This window comes from Scomber scombrus, chromosome 8 (assembly GCF_963691925.1).
Source record: "Scomber scombrus chromosome 8, fScoSco1.1, whole genome shotgun sequence".
NCBI lineage: Eukaryota > Metazoa > Chordata > Actinopteri > Scombriformes > Scombridae > Scomber > Scomber scombrus.
The window spans coordinates 8,582,372-8,604,093 of record NC_084977.1 but is presented as its reverse complement, the minus strand read 5'-3'; the positions used below and the strand labels follow the sequence as shown (position 1 = coordinate 8,604,093).

At 43.2% G+C, this 21,722-nt stretch overlaps 1 protein-coding gene across 13 annotated transcripts in view; it reads left to right on the top strand.

Annotated features, from left to right (window-relative positions):
• The window catches only part of fryl (furry homolog, like), a 66,910-nt gene that overhangs the window by 42,311 nt on the left and 2,877 nt on the right, over positions 1-21,722 (top strand). For 7 of the 13 annotated variants that reach the window (XM_062423905.1, XM_062423906.1, XM_062423907.1 and 4 more), the window contains 36 exons: positions 53-110; positions 209-300; positions 424-596; positions 723-883; positions 1,002-1,112; positions 1,528-1,682; positions 1,786-1,885; positions 2,012-2,180; positions 2,811-3,079; positions 3,193-3,333; positions 3,439-3,607; positions 3,716-3,800; positions 4,289-4,401; positions 4,493-4,643; positions 4,729-4,832; positions 4,933-5,115; positions 5,304-5,505; positions 5,812-5,933; positions 6,044-6,231; positions 6,335-6,429; positions 6,552-7,147; positions 7,717-7,985; positions 8,082-8,222; positions 9,137-9,337; positions 9,455-9,616; positions 10,137-10,247; positions 10,425-10,601; positions 11,268-11,468; positions 13,402-13,593; positions 15,462-15,871; positions 17,860-18,067; positions 18,192-18,341; positions 18,550-18,648; positions 19,489-19,557; positions 20,393-20,410; positions 21,250-21,360. In XM_062423905.1, the coding sequence (XP_062279889.1) occupies positions 53-110; positions 209-300; positions 424-596; positions 723-883; positions 1,002-1,112; positions 1,528-1,682; positions 1,786-1,885; positions 2,012-2,180; positions 2,811-3,079; positions 3,193-3,333; positions 3,439-3,607; positions 3,716-3,800; positions 4,289-4,401; positions 4,493-4,643; positions 4,729-4,832; positions 4,933-5,115; positions 5,304-5,505; positions 5,812-5,933; positions 6,044-6,231; positions 6,335-6,429; positions 6,552-7,147; positions 7,717-7,985; positions 8,082-8,222; positions 9,137-9,337; positions 9,455-9,616; positions 10,137-10,247; positions 10,425-10,601; positions 11,268-11,468; positions 13,402-13,593; positions 15,462-15,871; positions 17,860-18,067; positions 18,192-18,341; positions 18,550-18,648; positions 19,489-19,557; positions 20,393-20,410; positions 21,250-21,360 (5,956 nt within the window). The remainder of the gene's footprint in view (positions 1-52; positions 111-208; positions 301-423; positions 597-722; positions 884-1,001; positions 1,113-1,527; positions 1,683-1,785; positions 1,886-2,011; positions 2,181-2,810; positions 3,080-3,192; positions 3,334-3,438; positions 3,608-3,715; positions 3,801-4,288; positions 4,402-4,492; positions 4,644-4,728; positions 4,833-4,932; positions 5,116-5,303; positions 5,506-5,811; positions 5,934-6,043; positions 6,232-6,334; positions 6,430-6,551; positions 7,148-7,716; positions 7,986-8,081; positions 8,223-9,136; positions 9,338-9,454; positions 9,617-10,136; positions 10,248-10,424; positions 10,602-11,267; positions 11,469-13,401; positions 13,594-15,461; positions 15,872-17,859; positions 18,068-18,191; positions 18,342-18,549; positions 18,649-19,488; positions 19,558-20,392; positions 20,411-21,249; positions 21,361-21,722) is intronic. The other 6 variants (XM_062423902.1, XM_062423898.1, XM_062423901.1 and 3 more) reach the window with 4 other exon arrangements.

Genomic DNA, 21,722 nt, shown 5'->3' with positions numbered 1-21,722 from the left:
TGTTGTGTTAATCTTTAGTCATTTGTTTACATGTAACTTTCTTGTCATTCAGAGAGTTGATAGAGGAGCTAAATCCCATCATAAAAGAAGCTTTAGAAAGAAGACCCGAAGTAAGTGATTAATAATTTCTAACTGGAAATCCTTTCTGTCACAGTTTAATGTTAAGCAAAAGACAATTTACTACAATGGTGCTGTCTTTGCTCTGCAGAACATGAAGCGACGCAGGCGTCGTGACATCCTCAGGGTCCAGCTGGTCCGGATATTTGAGCTGCTGGCTGATGCTGGTGTCATCAGTCAGATGTATGTATCCTCAACAAATTTGGCCCATATGATGATAAGAAATGGATTTGCACTCTTGTCTATCTGGTTTATAGTAAAACATAGTAATCTTTTCTTTGTTGTTTTATTTTTCTTTTTTTACAGAGCCAGTGGAGGATTGGATGGAGAGAGCCACTCCCTGAACAGTGCGCTGCTTGAGTATGTTGATCTGACCAGGCAGCTGCTTGAGGCTGAAAATGACAAGGACTCTGACACATTAAAGGACATTCGCTGTCACTTCAGTGCACTTGTGGCCAATATCATTCAGAATGTCCCAGGTATCTCTCATGCTCACTTGCTCACTCATGTTACGCACTGAAAATATGCTCTTATTTTCACTGAATTTGTGTCTAATGTTAGAGCAATGAAAAGTTAACGTGTCATCAATGTCAATACTTGTTCAGTACACCAGAGGAGGACCATCTTCCCCCAGCAGTCACTGAGACACAGTCTGTTCATGCTGTTCAGTCACTGGGCCGGGCCCTTCAGCATCATGTTCACTCCCCTGGACCGCTACAGTGACAGAAATATGCAGATCAACCGTCATCAGTACTGTGCACTAAAGGTACACACAAACGCTTATGAATTCTGTTTTATGCACACAACATCTAGTCTATACTTATATCAGGATGTATAGATTATATTGTATGCATATGTTCAAACATCTTATTTCAATCTTCCAGGCCATGTCTGCAGTGTTGTGTTGTGGACCTGTAGCTGACAATGTTGGCCTCTCCTCTGATGGCTACCTCTACAAATGGCTGGACAACATCCTGGATTCTCAGGACAAGAAGGTATGAGTGGTATTACTGGTAGGACCTATTTCATTTATGGCTAAAATTAGCTTTTTATAGTCTGGCCAGTGACTGCGCTGACAGTAATGGATAGAAGTTATGCACCACAGGTTCATATATCATGGCACTAGCACTACACAGTGGTGTTCAGAAGTACTGCAAGAGGTCAATAGCTAAAAGTTTCATTCAGATAAAGTCCTATACACAATAAAATATCTGTAACATGTAAATAATGTGGAGTTATAATTGGAATATTGGTGACTTTGAATTGTTTTAAAAGTGACAAGATGTTGAATTCATTTGTAACTGTATATTAGTGTTTCAGCCATACAGTGAATGTGGTAAAAAATTATTAGATGAACTTTTAGAATAAGTGAACCCGTGGTTGTAACAATTGCTGCGTTTTCTCCTTCAGGTTCACCAGCTGGGTTGTGAGGCCGTGATGCTGCTGTTGGAGCTGAATCCGGACCAGAGCAACCTCATGTTTTGGGCCGTGGACCGCTGCTACACCGGCTCACGTCGTGTGGCTGCCGGCTGCTTCAGGGCCATTGCCAATGTCTTTCACAACAGGTACTACACATTCCCTGCTTCAATTTGGAACACATTTTTATGGCTTTATTTAACTAATTGCAACTCAAACATTGTGTGTGTTTTGTTTTTCTCTCTCTCTCAGGGATTACCAATTTGACACTGTGGTGCTGCTGAACCTGATTCTGTTCAAGGCAGCTGATTCTTCCAGGGATATCTATGAGGTGGCCATGCAGCTGTTACAGGTCAGAATGTCTGATTTATGAAAAATGTTGTGTTCTTACACATCTACACTACACTTCATCAACACTGCTATATACATTTGTGTTCTTAATGAAATATATTGTAATTGTCTGTATTAAAACAAATAGATCCTGGAACCCAAGCTCTTCCGTTACGCCCATAAATTGGAGATCCAGCGAACAGATGGTATCTTGACGCCCCCCTCACCGCTGCCGCACCTCTACTCTGTGTCTTACTACCAGCTGTCTGAGGAGCTCGCAAGGACTTACCCAGAGCTCACTCTACCCATCTTCTCAGGTTTGCTACATGTAATATTTGTTACAGCTGCTGTTTGGTGAGCAGGGTGCTGTAATGTGTGGAATCATCACATTAGCTGGAAGTGTGTGTGTGTGTGTGTGTGTGTGTGTGTGTGTGTGTGTGTGTGTGTGTGTGTGTGTGTGTGTGTGTGTGTGTGTGTGTGTGTGTGTGTGTGTGTGTGTGTGTGTGTGTGTGTGTGTGTGTGTGTGTGTGTGTGTGTGTGTGTGTGTGTACCACTGAGATTTTTCACAGCCACATTATGCCATGATCATGTGCATTTTCACCAAGGCCTCAAAGTAAAATTTTTGTTTTAAGGACTAACAAAAAATGACAATATGCTTGAATAATATTGCTGATGCTACAACAGAAACATACAAAAAAATCACGACTTAAGTGCCACTTTAACTTTTTTCACAATCCATAAATGTTACAATCCATAAGTGGATGAAGCAGGGAAACATTTCTCCATTTAACCTTACTATAGCAACACAGAAAACAATGGCAAGTATTGTGGATATTATGATACTGTTGTGATAAGAAGATGGAAATAGGGTAAAAGATTGGCGGAGTAGTATTTACATGTTAAATCAGCTGCAGCTGCCAACTACCTCCTTACTGTCCCGACTGCAGAGGTCAGCCAGCGTATCCAGACAGCACATCCTGGTGGTCGTCAAGTGATGCTGCACTACCTCCTTCCTTGGATGAACAATGTGGAGCTGGTTGACTTGAAACCCACCGTGCGACGAGCGGAGGATTGCGGCAGCGTCGAGGAAGACGAGGAAGCACACGATCGGGAGATGATGATGGTCAACAGCCGGCGCTGGCTCCATGGAGAGGGCTGGGGCTCCCCCCGAGCAACAACCATGGTGTTAAACAACCTCATGTTCATGACCGCTAAGGTGAGAGAGCTGATGTACCACGCGCACTCGATTATATTCACATTAACATGTACAAGATGTTTTTTGAAATGTTGAGTTTAACGACTAATCATGAACTGATTTTGTTTTTACAGTACGGGGATGAGTTTGCTTGGTCAGAGATAGAGAATGTATGGACCACATTAGCCGACAGCTGGCCAAAGAACCTCAAAATCATTCTGCACTTCCTCATCAGTATGTCAGGAGTCAACAGTGAACCCAGCCTCTTGCCCTATGTAAGTAACAGCTAACTTATATCAAGCAATGTCTCCGTCTTGTCCACGTGTACCGCATGCGCTACTCAATTCTCATGTTTCTGACTGTGTTATGTTTGTCCTCAGGTGAAACGAGTGGTGGTTTACCTGGGCAGAGATAAGACTATGCAGCTGTTGGAGGAGTTGATGTGTGAGCTCGAGCTGACCGATCCCGTTAGCTCAGCTGTCACTCACATGGACAACCCCCCCTATTACCGCATCACCTCCAGTTACAAGATCCCTTCAGTCACCTCAGGTTAATGAGCATTTTAAATATACCAGTTCACAACATAGGTCATGTTTCCAATGTTAAATCACACCTTGTTAGTGCTACGCAGTTAATGTTTCATGTCTGCTCCCACAGGAACAACCTCCAGCACTAATACCATGGTGCCAGGAAACGATGGTCATCATGACAGCAAGATCAAAGACTCAAACATGGAGGACAGGTAGGAGCTCAAATATAGCAATTACAGAACAAAAGTATTGGTTGTTGATTGATGAAAAAGTAACATTTCACACCAGAAACACATGAATAAACTAATTTTGGTGGAGATCAAGCAGTAACTGGTGCAAAGCTCAGTAATTTAATTGAGTACGAGCCAAAATGTGTGCAATCACAGCATCTTATTTCAGTAGTGATGAGCAGATATAATAGAAGATATGTTATGGACACTCTGTAATTCTTTATAGTATCATATTTCACCTTTCATGCAAGTAAAAGGAAGGCACTAGGCATCACATAGTTCTCTTGTCTAAAATTACAAAAATTAAGTCTCAAGTTCATTTTAGAAACATTTTAGAGACATTTAGGGCTATAAAGTGAGATTTCATTGAAAATACTTCCTGATGCAGTGTGTTAAAGTTGTCGACTGTGGGTAAAAGAACCTCCCTGCTGGTACTGTCCTTTTTTAAATCAAGCCTGTGTGTTCTGCAGTTACACCCACCTGGATATCTACAGTGGTCTGAACAGTAACCTGAACCGCCAGCACCACCGCCTGGAATCTCGCTACAGCAGCAGCTCTGGAGGCTCCTATGAAGAAGAGAAGAGTAAGAACAGACTCTTAAACACTTCCACACTCATCACACAATGCCTCATTATTTACATTAACATATCTGGTAATCTTCTCACTTCTTCCAGGTGACTCCATGCCACTTTATGCTAACTGGCGTTTGAAAGTGATGGATCACAACCGGCCAGAGCCTCTCCCCTTCCCTCCAACAGGGGGCTGCTGGTCTCCTCTGGTGGACTACCTGCCAGAGACCAATACCCCTGGTGTGCCGCTCCACAGGTACATCATACACCGGCTTTACTCTCCATCTCCTGCGCACTAGAATATTCATTTAGTAAATCAATCTGTATTTTCTCTTTTTCAGATGTAACATTGCAGTCATCCTACTGACAGACCTCATTGTGGACCATGGGGTCAAAGTGGAGTGGAGCGCCTATCTGCACCTCTTGCTCCATGCTATTTTTATAGGTAACTCACTAATTGTTCCGTTGCGAATGTCTCTATTGACTCCTCCTAAAGTCACATTAGCTAATCTCATTCCCTCCTCTTCGTCTGTGTCTTCCTCCAGGGTTTGATCACCAGCACCCAGAGGTCTACGAGCACTGTAAACGTCTACTGCTGCACCTGCTCGTTGTCCAGGGAGCGAATAGCAGCGTTCAGTCTGTCGCTATGGTGCTTCTACGCAACAGAGAGTACAACGAACCCAGAGTCCTGACTGTGAAGCCAGCAGCTCCAGAGTTGAACCTCACAGGTCAGTTCTGCCATGTTTTAAAGTCAGAAAGGGACAGTAAAGAGTTAAAGTGAAGGAATTTTGGTGTACCAAAAAAAAACCATAAGCTTGAAGATTCCAGCCAGCTGTATAATTTACTTTTCCCGTCTCTGTGAGAGGAAGGAATGCAACAAAAGAAAGTGTGTGTATGTCTATTTTTATTCATACAGGGATGCAGGACTTTTTGCCAGACTGTCAGCCGTCACCTATGACAGACTCTGGCCTCAGCTCGAGCTCCACGTCCTCCAGCATAAGTCTCGGCGCAGGAGGAACGGCTCTGTCTCACCTCTCCCCCACATTCCTCAGTGAGGTAGATGTCACCGCTGAGCAAGACGAGAAGGTCAAATCTCTCATTGAGTTCATTACCTCAAGGTGAGTATTTCCCAGAAAATGTAATTTACATTTACCCCAGTCACTACTTGTACTAATACTACACTTTGCTCTAACTTGCTAACTTGTCCTGATGTATAATCTCACACGCTTATCGGTATTAATTACACTTTTGTATGTTACTTTCATGCCTCCAGCACTGTCTGAAAGAACTGGGTATTTTTACATTGCATGGGTTTGATTTTGGGTTTAGTGTCATATTGGCTATATTAAATGTTTGGAGTTGTGGTGTGACTCTATAGTTGGAACACTTCACTCATCTGATGTGTGTTTGCTCTGGCCATGTAGAAAGCGGGGTCCGCTCTGGAACCACGAGGACGTGTCGCCCAAGAACCCCAACATAAAGAGCGCAGACCAGCTGAGCGTGTTTGTCAGACACGTAGTGACCGTCTTCAAACACTCCCAGACAGGTCTGTGTAGTTAATAGCTGCTTGTTGCTAGGTTTAAACTTAGGTTACAGGTATGATTTGGACGGCTTTATCATATTTACCTGTGTATGTGTGTGTGTTCATCCCTACAGGTTTCCAGCTGGAGTCGTTGCTGAGTGAAGTAGCACTAGAAACAGCTCTGTCTTGCTCTTCTCGCCACTACGCTGGTCGATCCTTCCAGATTTTCAGAGCGCTCAAACAACCTCTGACTCCCGCCACACTGTCTGACATTCTCTCTCGACTGGTAGAGACTGTAGGAGATCCGGGAGAGGAGGCTCAAGTAAGAACATAACATATATCACGAGTAAGATTTTATAACTTGCTGGTATCCAGTGTCATCAGCTTTTATTTGACATGTTGAACTCTTTTTTTTTTCTCCTCAGGGCTTTGTCATTGAGCTGCTTCTGACACTGGAGTCTGGCATTGACACGCTAGCGGACACAGTCAAAAACTATGATCTCCTCACGGCCTTAGCACAGTAAGTTCTCATACTTTCAACTTCTTTGTTTCAGTATGTTCGGCTCAATTTTACTTTTACCCCACATAAAGACTGATGAACGCATTGCAACATAAGCACGAGTTGTCGTTTTTTATTTGCAGATCTTCTACCTGTGATCACATATTGGGGCTCAAGTTTGCCACCAACAGGAAAAGCACGGGCCAGCTGAACCTGAACAGCGGCGGCCTCTTCCATCACGCCCACGCTCGCAGCAACTCCCTTCGAGCCAGCCTGATGGGCGAACGAAAAGCAGACAGACGTAGGAGTAACACATTAGACGTAGCCGACAGACTCGGGGGTAGCCACGGAAACCTAGCGCGCACGCGGAGTTTATCATCTCTAGGTGGTGGAGGGGGTCCAGGAGGGGAAGCCATCCCCCCCGTGGACCCTTCAAACCTGATGGCCACTGTGTTCTGGATTGCCGCCTCGTTGCTCGAGTCGGACTATGAGTTTGAGTACCTGCTGGCCCTGCGGCTACTCAACAAGCTGCTGGGCCAGCTGCCTCTGGATCGCCCAGACAGCAGAGAGCGTCTGGAGAGGGTCCAGGCCAAGCTGAAGTGGTACAGCTACCCTGGCCTGCTGCAGCTCTTCCTGAAGGGTTTCACCTCTGCTTCTACTCAGGAGCTCACCATCCACCTGCTTAGCAAGCTCATCAGTGTCTCCAGACATACGCTGGTAGACCCATCTCAAGTGGCAGGTGAGTGTTTAGGGCTCCACGCAGGAGGTGTTTTACCCTTAGTTTTTTTGTTGTTGTCTGGCACAACAAATCATTTTATTTTATTTAATAGTTCACTTGCACTTTACACATGTAACCACAACCTGAAGCGCAATTTTAGGCTTCTTAAGGCTGCTATTTTCTTACATTTTACACATCCAGCAACATTGATTGAGCATTGCTCAAAGCGCTACTAAAACGTGGGTGAACTACACTCAATACTGCACCTGAACACTTCCATTGTAGATTGACCCTGCACAAAGCTGCTGCAGCATGATTTTTTAAATAAAAAATACGACACATCAATGTTAATCAAGAAAAATAGAGTGCAGGATAACTTATTTGTCTGTTTGTTGTTCAGAAGAATGTAATCTGACATGTGAAACTATAATTACCCCATCAGTCCACACAGCTGCACAAACTTTCCTTATTCCCCTCACTGTATTTATTAAATTTCCGTTATAAGCTGCGTCAACAACCGTAAATTACATCATTGCTTTAGATTTCTAAGATTAGACTGGTAATAATGTGTGTTGATTTTTCTTCCACAGGTTTTCCTTTGAATATCCTGTGCCTTCTACCACATCTCATCCAGCACTTTGACAGCCCCACTCCTTTCTGTAAGGAGACAGCTGATAAAATAACGAAGGTGTGCACAGACGAGAAGTCAGCCACACTCTCCAACCTGGCCCACATGATGAGCCTGTACAGCACGCACAGCTACTCTCGTGACTGCACCAACTGGATCAACGTGGTCTGTCGCTACCTCCATGATGCTTTCGCGGAGATAACTTTGAACCTTGTCACATACTTGGCTGAGGTAGGCGAAATGAAGATCTCACTTTTTTGTTCTTAGTGATATATGATAAGATTGAATCAGTATTGACCGTGACCGTGTCAATCTTTTGTTTCTCAGTTGCTGGAGAAGGGCCTTCCCAGCATGCAGCAGTCCTTGTTGCAGATCATCTACAGCCTGCTGAGTCATATTGACCTATCAGCAGCTCCTGTCAAACAGTTCAACCTGGAGATAATGAAGATCATTGGCAAATATGTTCAGGTGAGCTGTCACTGCAATTCTTGTGTAAAGCTGGCTGATCATACTTGGAAAATGTTATCCATTATTCCTATCACTTATTTACTCAGTGAGTAAGTAAGGTAAGTAAAGTAAACCTGTTAATTAATTAAGTAAATATACTGTATATTGCTTGGTATTAATTGGTTACATTGCATTATTTTCTTAAAGTACCGGAACCAGGAATCAAATACTGCATCTCTGCTGTGGTGGACAAGAGCTTTACCCCATATACCACATAGATAATGTAGGGTTTATATGTTAGTACTTTGAGGATGTCTTATTAGTACAGTATGTTTTACTGGGCTTACAGCTTATATTCACATACAGCCTAATGTAAGTGGAATGTATGCTGGAATTATCTGGTCTATACAAAGTGGCACAATTGATAGTAAGAAAAGAATAACATATCTCACAGGGTCTTTATTTTTTTACAGGCCTTTTTGATATAGTTGCAGCTCTTTATAGAAGCCTTTTACCAGTCCTGACCCAGGGCACTAAATGCCTCTCACCCAGAAATGCATCTGACAGCTGTTGTACCGTGTTTGCCTCAGGCCAAGTCTGTACTGACTTACTACCAGCGTTGCCTTTTGTGGGAGGCATTGTGTTTGTGCGTATACAGTATGGCTGTGCATGTGCACTGGTGTACAACGTAAGATGTATTTGTTTAGTGTCCTCTGAGGGTTCTCTGGCATTAACGTAGGCCTTACATTGTAGAAAACATTACAAAATATATATGGCTCTAGAGATTCTATAGCTGCTGTGGTTAGGGGATGGTTTGGCTTTGAGGGGAAAATATGTCCATTCACATGCATAAATTCTGTAAGAAACGCCAACACAGCTTGATATCTCACAATGGAGTCTTTATGTTTCTGTGTTGTTTTTTTTTTTTTTTACAGAGCCCACATTGGAAGGAGGCTCAGAACATTCTGAAGTTGGTGGTGTCTCGCTCAGCCAGCCTCGTTGTCCCAGACGACGTTCAGCGCTCCTACAGCACAGAATCGTGTGGCTCTCCTGAAATTGCCTTCACACGCATTTTCAATAACTCTTCCAAGGAGCTGCCTGGAAAGACTCTGGACTTCCACTTTGACATCTCAGAGGTCAGCGTCTGCCTGTGTATCTGCTCTCAGTTTGTTTCTGCTCTCTTTAATACGCTTAAATTGGTTTTCTCATCTGTGTTGTGTTGTCTTGCTAACCGGCATCTTTTGACTCTACAGACACCAATCATAGGGCATAAATATGGTGACCAGCGCACTGCAGCAGGCCGGAATGGAAAGCCGCAAGTGATCGCTGTAACCAGGAGTACCTCCTCAACGTCATCTGGCTCCAATTCCAACGGTCTGGTGCCAGTGAGCTGGAAGAGGCCTCAACTCTCTCAGGTGCTGTAAAAGACACACAACATTAAACACTGTGTACTCATTTAAACCAGATGCTGGGAGGCAGCAGCACATTCATGGTGAAGCTTCGCCAGATTCAACTCTGATCCACTTTTGTCTGTTTTTTGGATCTCATTTGTACCCAAAATAACAGCACAGCCAGAATCGTAACAAATACATAACACACCCAGACATATAAACCCACTGATTTTATTAAACCTCCTTCTTAATATACTTCATCACAGTTACAGTTGTAGCAGGAATGTAAACCTAAAGTTTCACACATCGTACATGGTAACTGGGTGTTTCACAAGCAAAACTATACATTATTTTGTCAAGTGTGCAAACAAAACATAATGATTAATAATTGTCTTTCTTTTAGTCTTCCTTGTTTATCTCAGTGTTTCCTATAAACCAGGTGTCACACTTTTAAAGTGCACTGGGCAAAGTCCGAAATATTTCTCTTAAAGACATTTATCATGCTGTTGAGTTTTCTCATCTTGTTTCTGTATTCTCGTTTCAGAGGAGAACCAGAGAGAGGCTGATGAATGTCCTGTCTCATTGTGGTCCGGAGTCTGGCATACCCAAAAATCCATCTGTAAGACTCCTCTCCTACTCTAAAGCCTCAGATAAGGTCTCTGTAAATTCTGTGTTAAGAATATGTTCTGAATGCTGCTGTCGTTCCCGTCTTATCTGTTTGGTGGTGTTTTTTTAATTTCTGTCTATTTGATTTCTGTTTGAATTCATATAGATATACAACACTTGTATCTTACTGTTTGACAAAGAGTCTCTTCCCTTCCTTTCCATGCAGGTGGTTTTCTCATCCAATGAGGATTTGGACTCTGCGGACCAGCAGACCAGTCTTATACCTACAGTGGAGGAAGTGGTCAGAGAAGAGGATGTGCAGGGAGAAGATACGGGCAGTGAGCAACAGTTTGGTGTCTTCAAGGACTTTGATTTCTTAGATGTGGAGCTGGAGGATGCTGAGGTGAGAATGTACACACAAACACAACAAGGCTTCAATGCCGGTATAAAAAATTTGAAAATGTTAATAATAATAATAATAATATAGAAATTGAAGGAAAGAGGGAGGAGCTTATAATGAGTGAACAGCACAACTAGTTGTATAAAGTTAAGAAGTGTAAGGACTCTGATGCCAGTACAACTGCTCTTGATAATTCTGTATTTTGTTGTTTTGCTCCAGATGGACAACACTAGTGTCTTGTTAGTACAACTCGTTGTCTCTTGTCCATCCTAACTGCTGTAGTGGACAAATGTCTGTTTTGTGACTGTTTTGTCTGTTTAGTCTACTAACACACTTGTTCCTTCTCTTCTTTTGCCACAAGGAGTTGCAGGTAAGTCTGTGGCCAGTAAGCTTTGTAAAGATACTTTTCTCTCTCGTTCCCTGGTGTCTCATCGTGTTTGATTTGTCTTTGGTATAAAATCATGGTTACTGTGGTTGTGAACCCTTTAGTTTTAGATCTTTGCATCATTTACCATCCCAAAAAAGTGGTGGGAAATCATCTCACCCAATCATACATTCTTCTTTTTTTTTTGTGGTAAAAGTTGTGAAATGTACTAAGTGTTTGTCTTGTGCTTTGTTTCCTTGTTTTGTGAACTCTGCCTCACTGTTGTTTACTTGGCTGTCCTGCAGGGGGAGAGCATGGACAACTTCAACTGGGGCGTGCGTCGTCGCTCTCTGGAGAGCATGGACAAAGGGGACACGCCGTCTTTGCAGGAGTGCCAGTACGCGGGCAGCACGCCAAGCCTCAACCTGACCAACCACGAGGACACGGACGAATCGTCTGAGGAGGAGGTACTAAGCGCTAGCCAGATTCTCACCCGCTCTGGCCTTGTAAGTCTCACTCTAATCAGGGTCCCCCCTTCCCACCCCCAACCCCCACCCAACCCCACCATGCTCCTCACACAGCCCGCTGGCATGGTGTGTGTGTGTGTGAGAGTGCGTACTGAGCTGGACCTGCTGCCAGTGTGGACAGGAGCTAGATGCTTGCTTCTTGGCTGGTGGTAGATGCCCCCCCTTCAAAACCTCAGCCCAGTCCCGCTCTCTCTGACTGCTAGATTAATGCTGTTGTCTTCTTTTAATAGTTTTTTTTAAATTTTATTTCCAATAGGTAAGTACAGTGTAGGAAAATTCAAATAAATGATTGGTTCAATTCACTCTCTGAGTAAATCTTATTAACAAGAGTAGAAGAGAAAAATTGGAAATATTATAATTTAATAAAATTCCTTTTAAAGATAATTAAAGTGTAAAATATGACAAACACAGGGTAACAGCATGCTCCTTTTGCACTTTTTTTTAACAGTTCGGCTGCTTGTCTCTAACTCTTCTTTGCTTTGTTTTGCACTGCAAGCAAGGTCTTCTCTAAAGCTGCCAGTAATAACGCCACTGATAGAACTGCTTTACCTCAGTCTAATGGGGATTTCTTTCTCTTTTCCTCTGCTCTTCTTGATCTTGGTAGTGCACGGTGAGAGAATGAGCTTTTGCCTGTAGAGGATATTTGTCCTTTAAAATGTTTGTAGTTGTCCAGTATTATACTGTAACACTAGAAAAATGAGCATGCAGTATTTACATACGAGTTACACCAAATTCTGAAAGATATTAATTAATATTAATTACGTTAGCATGATCCTACCGTTTTGCCTGAAGCTATTTCTATATACATAGTTAAATAAAGTGCTGAATCAATTGAATGGAAGACTAAAACGACTAAACATGCTCTGTTTGATACAGACATATTGATTAGTAAGCAACAGAGCATAACTGTAAAACAGTGTAAAGACTTGGTAAAGTAAAAGTAAATTCAGTGTTATATTTACATAACAGAATATGATGAACAGAAGTGGCCAGATAGTTCTAAACTAATCATTAAGCTCTAGTACAGTTAATAAAAGCACATTACATAATAATAACCTATCAAACCCAGCACATCATCATAGTTAAGTGTAGCCCACATAAAGGTCATACACAGTGTCAACAGTATGAACCACTGTATTAAAGTTGAAAGGATCTACTTGACATGACAGCAGAGTGCTTTATATGACCTTTACCAATTTTAAAAGAATTATGAAAATATATTTTTTCAATTTTAACCTTTTTTAGAAATGTTCATTTTGTGCCGTCTCTATGTTGACCAAGGCCATGTTCACACCTGGCATTAACATGCATCTCAGTGATCTGATCACGACTGGACAGTACTAAATAAACGACCTCTGAGACCAATTGTGATCCAATCCGTCAAACCGCTTTCCAAAGTGGCCTAGGACACATTTGACTACATATCTTTTGTAGTTTTAATGTGTTCTGATGCGACAGAAAATACATCATCAATGCAGGACGTGGAGGTTGTTTTGGTAAACGGTTGAAGAAATAATGGGAAGCATAGATGTATGTGGTTGGAGTAATCTGAACAGTTGGAATAGCGCATACACGTATACTAGTTCTTGAAACATTGTTATTAGCTCTTAGCGCTTAAGTCCGCACTAAAAAAAAATGCAGGGACCTCCTCTTGGGAGTGACGTAGACGGCAACACAATTGGAAAATAAGTGGTCAGCTCGAGACACTTAATAGAGACAGGTGTAAACAGGGATGTCTTTCGGCTGTCCAGTTGTGATCGGGTCACCCGAGAGGCATGTTAATGCCAGGTATAAACATGTGACCACCCTTAGTGTACTTTAATAAAATCAAACTAGATGACGTCTAATATAATTTGTTTTGTACTGTATCTTAACAGAGAAGCTAACCAACCCTTCTATTTTTCTCCTCCAGCTAAACAGTGACTCTGCTACGGACGACACCGCGTCCAACCATGTAGACTCTTTGCAGCAGTCTCAAGAATCGTCCAGTAGCGCCCTGACAGAGGAGGCAACTGTACTACCCTCACTACCTTCCCTTCCTCGACTGGATAGCCCCATTTTGGAGATGGCCCACTCAGACAGCACCAGCAGCCAGCTGCCTGAGGTGCGATCAATCGGGAGCAGCAATAAACTGTGGTGCTCGGGTGCTTTCTAGCTTGTCTTTTTTTCTCCTTTCTTTCTGTTCAACTTTTATCTGCTTGTGCTGTACTCGTTGGCTCCGTCTTGTCATTTAGACAGATGACTGGCAACCTTCAGGGAGTTTTGGATGGGGGGGAAAAGGTGCTCGGTCTATAATTGTCTACCTGTTGTCAAGTTAAAGACCTGCGTTGCTTTTTGCGGCTTCTCTGTCCTTTCTACAACCGCTTGCTTTTTTTTTGCTTTGCTCTGGTTGTGGGTGCTGAGGGCTAGCTCTTGCTCCTTTTTGAACACTCATGTTGGTGGGGCTTGCTTGTGTGATTTGGGGAGAGATGAAACAAATGCTCACCTCAGGTCAGCTGTTACTGCACACCTCCAATAACACAGCAACTGACCATTCCAACTAAATCCCTCCATTAAAAACTTGTGAAATGGACACCAGCTCCTTTATCTTCGGGCATACGCATGTGTGAGTATAAGTCCATTTCAAGTGGTGTGTTAATATTATAAATACAGTTAAGTGAAAAGCAGTGGGGCTAGTTGAATAAAGCTCTTCATCATCCACTGGAATTGCTACAATATTAGCATGCTAAACCTTTCTGGTGATGAACATCTTTTCTATCTACTGCAACTGACATTTATCACTTATACTAACAATGGGGAGTGTCTTATATTGTCCCTATTTGCATTTGCACATACAGTGTCTAGGAAAGGCAGGCTCTTATTTAAATTTAAAGGACAGTCTTAGCTCACGCACAAGCTGTGAATTGGTATGTGTGTATTTTCAAGTGGGTGTCCCTGCCCCTCAGTGCTTCGTACACCAAACCAAATGTAACTTTCTAGGAACTCAAGCTTAGCCAACTGTCTCAATATCATCCCAAGGACATCTCCCCCATCACAGCCCCAGCTCTTAGCGTAATGAGCCCTAGATAAAACCATCAATACTCTTACTCATTCCCTCCAGGATGGCCACGACCACTTCTAAAAGCTTTCTGTAATATAGCTGCTGTCTCTGTGATGTACTGGCCGCCTGCCACACTCAGCTGTCTTAATGCATTAGACTTGTAAATTAAAAAAAAAACAAGAGTGGAAAAAAAACAGCAGCTTTTAATTAGGACTCTTTCTATTCCTCCTTCATGTGTACGTGCTTTACATCAGGAATTTAGTGTCCTGTGTTTAAGGCAGATGCTGAAACGGGTTCGATGCTAATGTTATCAAATTTAAATATATTCAGCTGTGGTTTATAAGACTGGAGTGTCAGTTAGGTTGTCCCCCCTGTTGATTACTGTTACGTCACTGCGACAGTCCATCATTTATGTGTACTCATGGAGTGTGGCTCATAAATCAGTTCATACAGATGTAACGTGCGTCAGAGCGTCTCATTCATCTGCTGTACCATTGGCTCTCACTCCCGGTTGTGTCACTGTGTTGCTACTGTTTTATTAGCATTGAGGTCAAGTTTTTTTAAATGTCTTCTCAGTGATAGATTGCTATTGGCTCCTGTTTATTGATCTTTTTTCTTTTTCTTTAATTTCTCATGAGAGACGTTAGCTTACGGAGTGACATCAAGAGCAATCTCCAAGGAAGTGAACATCGTAAAGAACGCCGACTAAAAAGTCCCTCTTGTGCAATTGAAACTAATATGTGCTCTTAAGTGTAGGCTGTAGTAGTCTTAATTAAAGTCAATGTTCTCAAATTGGCTTAAAGAGCTGCTGTTGTCATGACAACCAGTCTGTCTCACGGTCTGGGGAAAACCAGTTTATTATCATGTTCAGTGTTCTAGGTGGGTGATCTGCTGAGCTGCTCCTGAGCGCCCCCCTCTGGCCTGTGTTACAGGATGCTGTGAGCATGACGGCGGCGGATGAGCTGAGCAGCAGCGTGAGCGAGGACACGGGGTTTTGCAGCGCCCCCCCTCTGCCCTCTGACCCGTCGGAGCTCGGCGACCTCCCAGACTCGCAGGATACTCACGACCCCCAGGACACCCGGGACCCTCAGGACGACCTGGATCCTGCCCCCCCTCCCCCGCCGGCCATAGACACTCCACCGGGGTCCCTCTGTGAGGAGGACCCCCAAACAGTCCTGCCTCTATCTCTGCCCCTGCCCATGCAAACGGAGACCAAGCCTGATCCAGACCCGGACCCTGACAGCACCTGTGGCTCAGTGTGGGAGGAAGATGTGACGCAGGCCCTGAGGGAGCTGGATGAGCGCTGTGAGGAGGAGGAGGCGGACTACTCTGGCATGTCCAGGTAAGCAGATCAGTATTTCATTTTGAAAAGGCTGGAAAATACACCACGATATCAGGTTTTCACTACACAGCCAAAAGAAGTCACGATAATGATATTATCACAATAATTATAGAAAATGTGAAAAAAAAAAAAGAATGCCATCAGTCAAACTCATATTTCACTTTGTTTATCGTGTGTTTTGTGTCTTTTTCTGGCAAATGAATCAAACTCAAAATACGAGTGTAAGGAGGTGGAGGAGAGAGAGTGTGTAACTATAACTGCACAATATCGTACAACAAGAACAGTAGCACTTAATAATAAATAAAACAGATGAACTGATGTGTTTGTGGTTGGGGGGAGGGGATACAACGTGAGAACAGAAAGAAACTAAATGATTTAAGAGGTGCTGGATTATTCACATGATATTATCATACATGTTTTATTAACCGGATATCAATATTTCATATTTAAATATCACGGTTATCGTCAATACCGATATACTGACACACCCCTAGTGCAAGGGGTGACTTCCACCAGCCACTTACAGATAAATGTTCAGAAGTTTGCAGTTACTGTGTGTCATGCTGGTCGACTCCATCAATGATCTGTGTGAATCATCTTATATGTGTTACCCAAATAACGAATAATAGGGTTTTTGAAGTGGAATAAGCTTTATGCACCAGCTGAATCAAGAATGGCACCATTAATGTTAAATATTCTAAATTCAAATTTTTACTTTAGAAATCAGTTTAGATGTGTGGAAGAAATAACAAATATATGATCACATACTAATCCGTATACAGTGATTATAATAGAGAAAGTAGAAAATGATGAGAAAACTCCCATCACTCTACTGTCCTACTGATTTAAAACTAAAAGCTTTAGCCGCTCTTTGTTTTTTTATAGTGACAAAAAGTCATTTGTTGGCTAAAAGAATAGCTTGGGTATATCTGCTTATGTTGATATATGGCTAGTCTAACCTTTGTGAGATGAAGACTTTTGTGATGGCATGATGGGAAATATCTTTGCTGGCATGGCTCCCATGTTGGCTGGGACTATGAAGGTGGGCCAGTGTGGGCTGGCTCCAATTCACTGTTAAGCATTCCCTCCTCAAGGTGGGCCAATTCTGGCTGGAGGACAGTTAGGGTCTGGGTTTTAAATCACTCTGAATCAATATAAAGAAACAATGCTGGACACACACACACACACACACACACACACACACACATATACACACTCTCTCACTAGCATTCATCACTGTAGTCGAGGACTATCACTTAAGTAAGCCACACATGATTGATAGATGTGTGTGTGAGTGTACTCTAAGTAATTGTGTGAAAACAGTGGGACTCTGTACAGTTCAGTGTTATCTGTGTGAGGATTGATGTGAGAGCGTGAGATAAAAACAACTCTCCTACATTCTGCCACTGAGAGGATGGGAGCTGGCTGTGTGTGTGTGTAGAAGTCTAGCATGTATAGAGCTCTCTGCAGTCCTGTGTGGGATGGGAGAGCAGTGCGCTAGTGCTGTTAGCAGTTGCAGCACAGTCGTGCTGCAGACGAGGGGAGAGAGTAAGGGGAAGGGAAGCGATAGTTACGGTGAGGATGAGGACAGAAACAGTGTCTGCTGCAGCGCTTGGCAGCGCAGGCTTTAGATACTTATATTCTGTCTGCTTCTTCAGGCTGTTTGGTCCTACAGGCCTGTGAGTATCTGTACGTGTGTGTGTGGGGGGGGGGGGAGAGAGAGAGAGATGTTTTGTTTTCATGATGATGCTAAAATGCTAATAGCTCATATGTTGTTATTGTGCAAGAGCACTGCAGTAGATTAGAGCTCTCAATATGCTGCAGCAGAATTGTCTGCAGTGAGGGAGGCAGAGATACGAGATGCCAGGTTGTTTACTTGCAGCGTGAGGATGAACATGTGTGTGTGTTTACGTTTGTCCTTCAGTAAAGACTGAGGGGAGAGTAGAACATGTTGGATTGTAGCTCATTGGCCCTCGTGTGTGTTTCAGTCAAGATGAAGGCGACGCAGACTGCTTCCCAGAGATTCAGGCCTCTCCGCCCCCTTCGCCCTTCCTCTCTGCCATCCTGGCAGCATTCCAGCCTGTTGCCTATGACAATGAGGAAGATGCTTGGCGTTGCCATGTCAACCAGATGTTGTCAGACACAGATGGCTCCTCTGCTGTTTACACGTTCCACGTGTTCTCCAGACTCTTTCAGGTAAATGCCTCTTCAATGCTTTTTTAGGTGTTTTTGTACTTTTCGTTAGCAGGGCTGCACTCCATCTGAACATTCTCAATAAGATATTTGTTTCTTTTTTATTCCACATCCTTGTTTGGTACAGAGTATTCAGAGGAAATTTGGCTCCATTACACATTCATCCGTGCGCTTTCTTGGAGAAAGGCTCCAGCGAATGGGTAATCAGTTTCTCAGCTCCCTGGAGGTCATGACGTCTTGCTCTCAGTGCCCCACTGTGCTGCTGGATGCAGAGACGGTGAGGCTGTTCTGCATGGTTGTCCATAATCATTATAATAAAACTGCTAAAATAACATGTAACATTTTACAGAAATAGTCCTGCATGTTAGGCATATTCCATAATGTGTATGTGTGTCCTGCTGTAGACTTTTTTTTTGTCATGTACTGTATATGTTTTGGGTTTTGTTGTGAGTTAATGTATGTGGTGTCCTGTCTTGCTGTTGTAGCTGGTCTCTTGTGGACTGTTGGAGACTCTGAAGTTTAGTGTGCTGGAGTTACAGGAACACCTGGACACCTACACCGCCAAGAGAGAAGCAGCAGAGCTTGTAAGTCACCACATATTGTCACACATCCACCGTATGTGCTTCCCATATTCTCTCTGAAGCTCGTCCCTCAGGACATCCTCCGCGATTCTTAACTTACTGCTACCACAGCGCTTTCGGTTGCTGTGTCAGGTTGTGTGTGTGTGTTTGGGACTGAGGAACTGTCTCTTAATGGCGCCTCACCTCAAGAGGGATGAGCTTAGGAAGCGTGTGTAAATTGCCCTTCATCTCTCTCTGCCATCGCATCATGGAAGGCCAATAGGACACGGAGACAAATAGCTGATGCTTTACGAGATAAGCCCCAGTCTGCCTCATCAGTGGCATGCATTGAATCAGCGTTGGGCATGAGTAGATTTAGCCTCCGTTTAGTGTCTGCATCACTAGCAACATCCCCTTGCTGAAGGGATAAAAATAACTAAATCAGTTATAGAAGGCCAGGCAGGAGGAGTCGTGAGGGGCCGGGTTGGAGGAGGGGCGAAAGGGGGGAGGGGAATAAAGAAGAAGAGATGAGATTGCAGAGAGTTCTGGGATGCAGGGGCGCTAATTGAATGAGATGGCAACGGTCCCTGGAGGGCTAGATAGTATCCCGCTCTCTGGAACAGGCCTTCTATAATTCGCTAAGTACAACACTCTTATTAGATCTACTCCCTGACCAACCTTTATTATATATACACACACACACACACACACACACAAACACACAAACACATACACACACACACAGGCGCACACATGCAAAGGAGGAAAATAAAAAAAAGCTCTTGTATATTTCCTGTGTTACCAATCTTTCCCTCCCTCCCTCCTTCTAATCCTATATATGTTTTTATCCTCCTCACCCTGTAGTGGCTGGAGAACTGCAGGAAAACATTTGGGGATAAAGACAGCAGCCAACGACCCAACACTCACGCACAGGTAAGAATGATAACACACACACACACACACACACACACACACACACACACACACACACACACACACACACACACACACACCAGTTTAGTGGCTGGGAATGTAATCTGTCATGTGTGTTGATTATTACAACTTTAAGGAATCCAGTAGGGAAGTCCACAGCTATTCTTCAGAGTGAGATATAAATATTAGTTTCTTTAATTATTATGATGTGTTTTTTTTAAGAAGTGAGAATTGAATATTTAATGAGAGAGAGAGAGAGAGAGAGAGAGAGAGAGATGATGATTTAAAGGTAGAGTTACTAGTTTTCCACTTGAGTTGACCTCAGTTTCTTTTTCCAGTCTTTTGCATTGCCTCTAACTTCACATCCTAGAATTGCTGACACTTTATTTAGCTCGAGCTCCTCGCCCACATCTTTTTTGCGCTCACAGCTTCCCTCAGAAACAGTTTTATCTTAATGTGTATGTGCTGTTTTTAGTCACAACACATTCAGATGAACTTTTAACTCCACTCTCCTTCCTCTCTCTACTGCACCACATCTCTCTCCTCCTCCTCATCATACTGTACATGCTGTTTTGTTTTGTTTTTCAGCTTCTCAGAGTAAAGGTTTCTGTTACTGCCGCTGAAGTGAGCTCACATATGTATGTGTGTGTATGTGTGTGTGTTTTTGGCAGCGAGCCTCTCCCGACGTGTGAGAAGGCGCAGCTCATCGGCCGTCAGGTCACTGTGTCTCAGCTGCCGTGTTAAAGCTCACTAATTCTTGGTCTTTCTCTCCTTCTTTTTTTTGTTTTTTTTGTGTTTGTTGTTGTTTTTGTGACCTGCTCACCTTCTTGCTTAGCAAATGGAAAATCTAGCAGTAAGTGGTTCTCATATTATAGACTTTTAATAATCATGACATCCGGACCAAACACACTGACCATCCTCATCTCTGTGTACATACCTGCTCTGTTGACAGCCACAGACTGCACTCTGCTTCCACCGCCCCTTCACCCTCTGCATCCGTCTCCACCTTTATCAGCCATGTAACCCCAGCTCAACTCCCCTCCCCACCCCTCACCACCCAATCATAATGAACTTTTTTTTCGTTTCTGTTGCTACATCCTGATTGGATAATCAGTGTCTTAATTTCTCTTCTCTTACTGCACACTGATTCTGAGTCTAAACTTGTACTGAGTGTAATAGCTACTGATGATTTCAGAGGAGGATGCTGTCCGGAAAGATCATATTGTTGACAGGGTTTTAGTTCTTTTTAGTGCTTTTCATTTTTGCATGTTTTGTTTGTTCCATTCCCATTTCTGTTCAAATCACCTTTTTTTCTCCTCTCCTCCCTCCTGTGTTTCCTGCATTTATGGGTCATAACTTTTTTTTTTAGTAATTCCAACTCATCTTTGGATCATTCATCTAGTTAGCTGTAACCAGTCACAGCGGCCTGTAGAGAACGTCACAGGAGGTTGCTGACGGGTAGTTTTTTTCTAATCAAGATTCTTCACGACTAATTCTGCTAGCGATAGACTCTCACTTCTCGGCCCCCGAACCGGATGGTGGCACTCCACTCTAGGCCACGTTAACCCTTTTCATCTATTCCCCACGTCTAACCCAGGACCCACCCATCTCCGTCTAATCATTACGATCATTTCAGTGCCATTGGGTCGTCACGCCGCCGCCTGACTCACGTTCACGTTTCTGTCTCTGTAGGAGTTGGAGTTATGTCGCAGGCTCTATAAGTTGCACTTTCAGCTGCTGCTGCTCTTCCAGGCCTACTGTAAGCTCATCAGCAGGGTGGACACCATCAAGAGGGAGGCAGAGGTGAGACTAAAACCACGCTGACGGGTTTAGTTTTCCACTGATTGTTGCCTCACTGTCTCTTTTACCACACTTGTTTTTTATAAAATGAAACAGTAAGCAGATGATTTATTAAACAACATGGTGATTATAAATTAGCAGTGAGATTTATTATTGAAGCAAAGGATGGTCAAAACAATCATTGCTGAATCTGTGCTGCAGTTGATCCCTTTCTGGGCTTAGTCTTAATGGAGCTTTAATTAGATTAAAGTACTTAATGAAATGTAATGATTTCTCATATGGAGTGATGGGGGTCATGTAATCCAGCTCATATTTAATCAACATGTTTATTTTGCTGACCTCCAGAGTAGATTTCATGTTATATT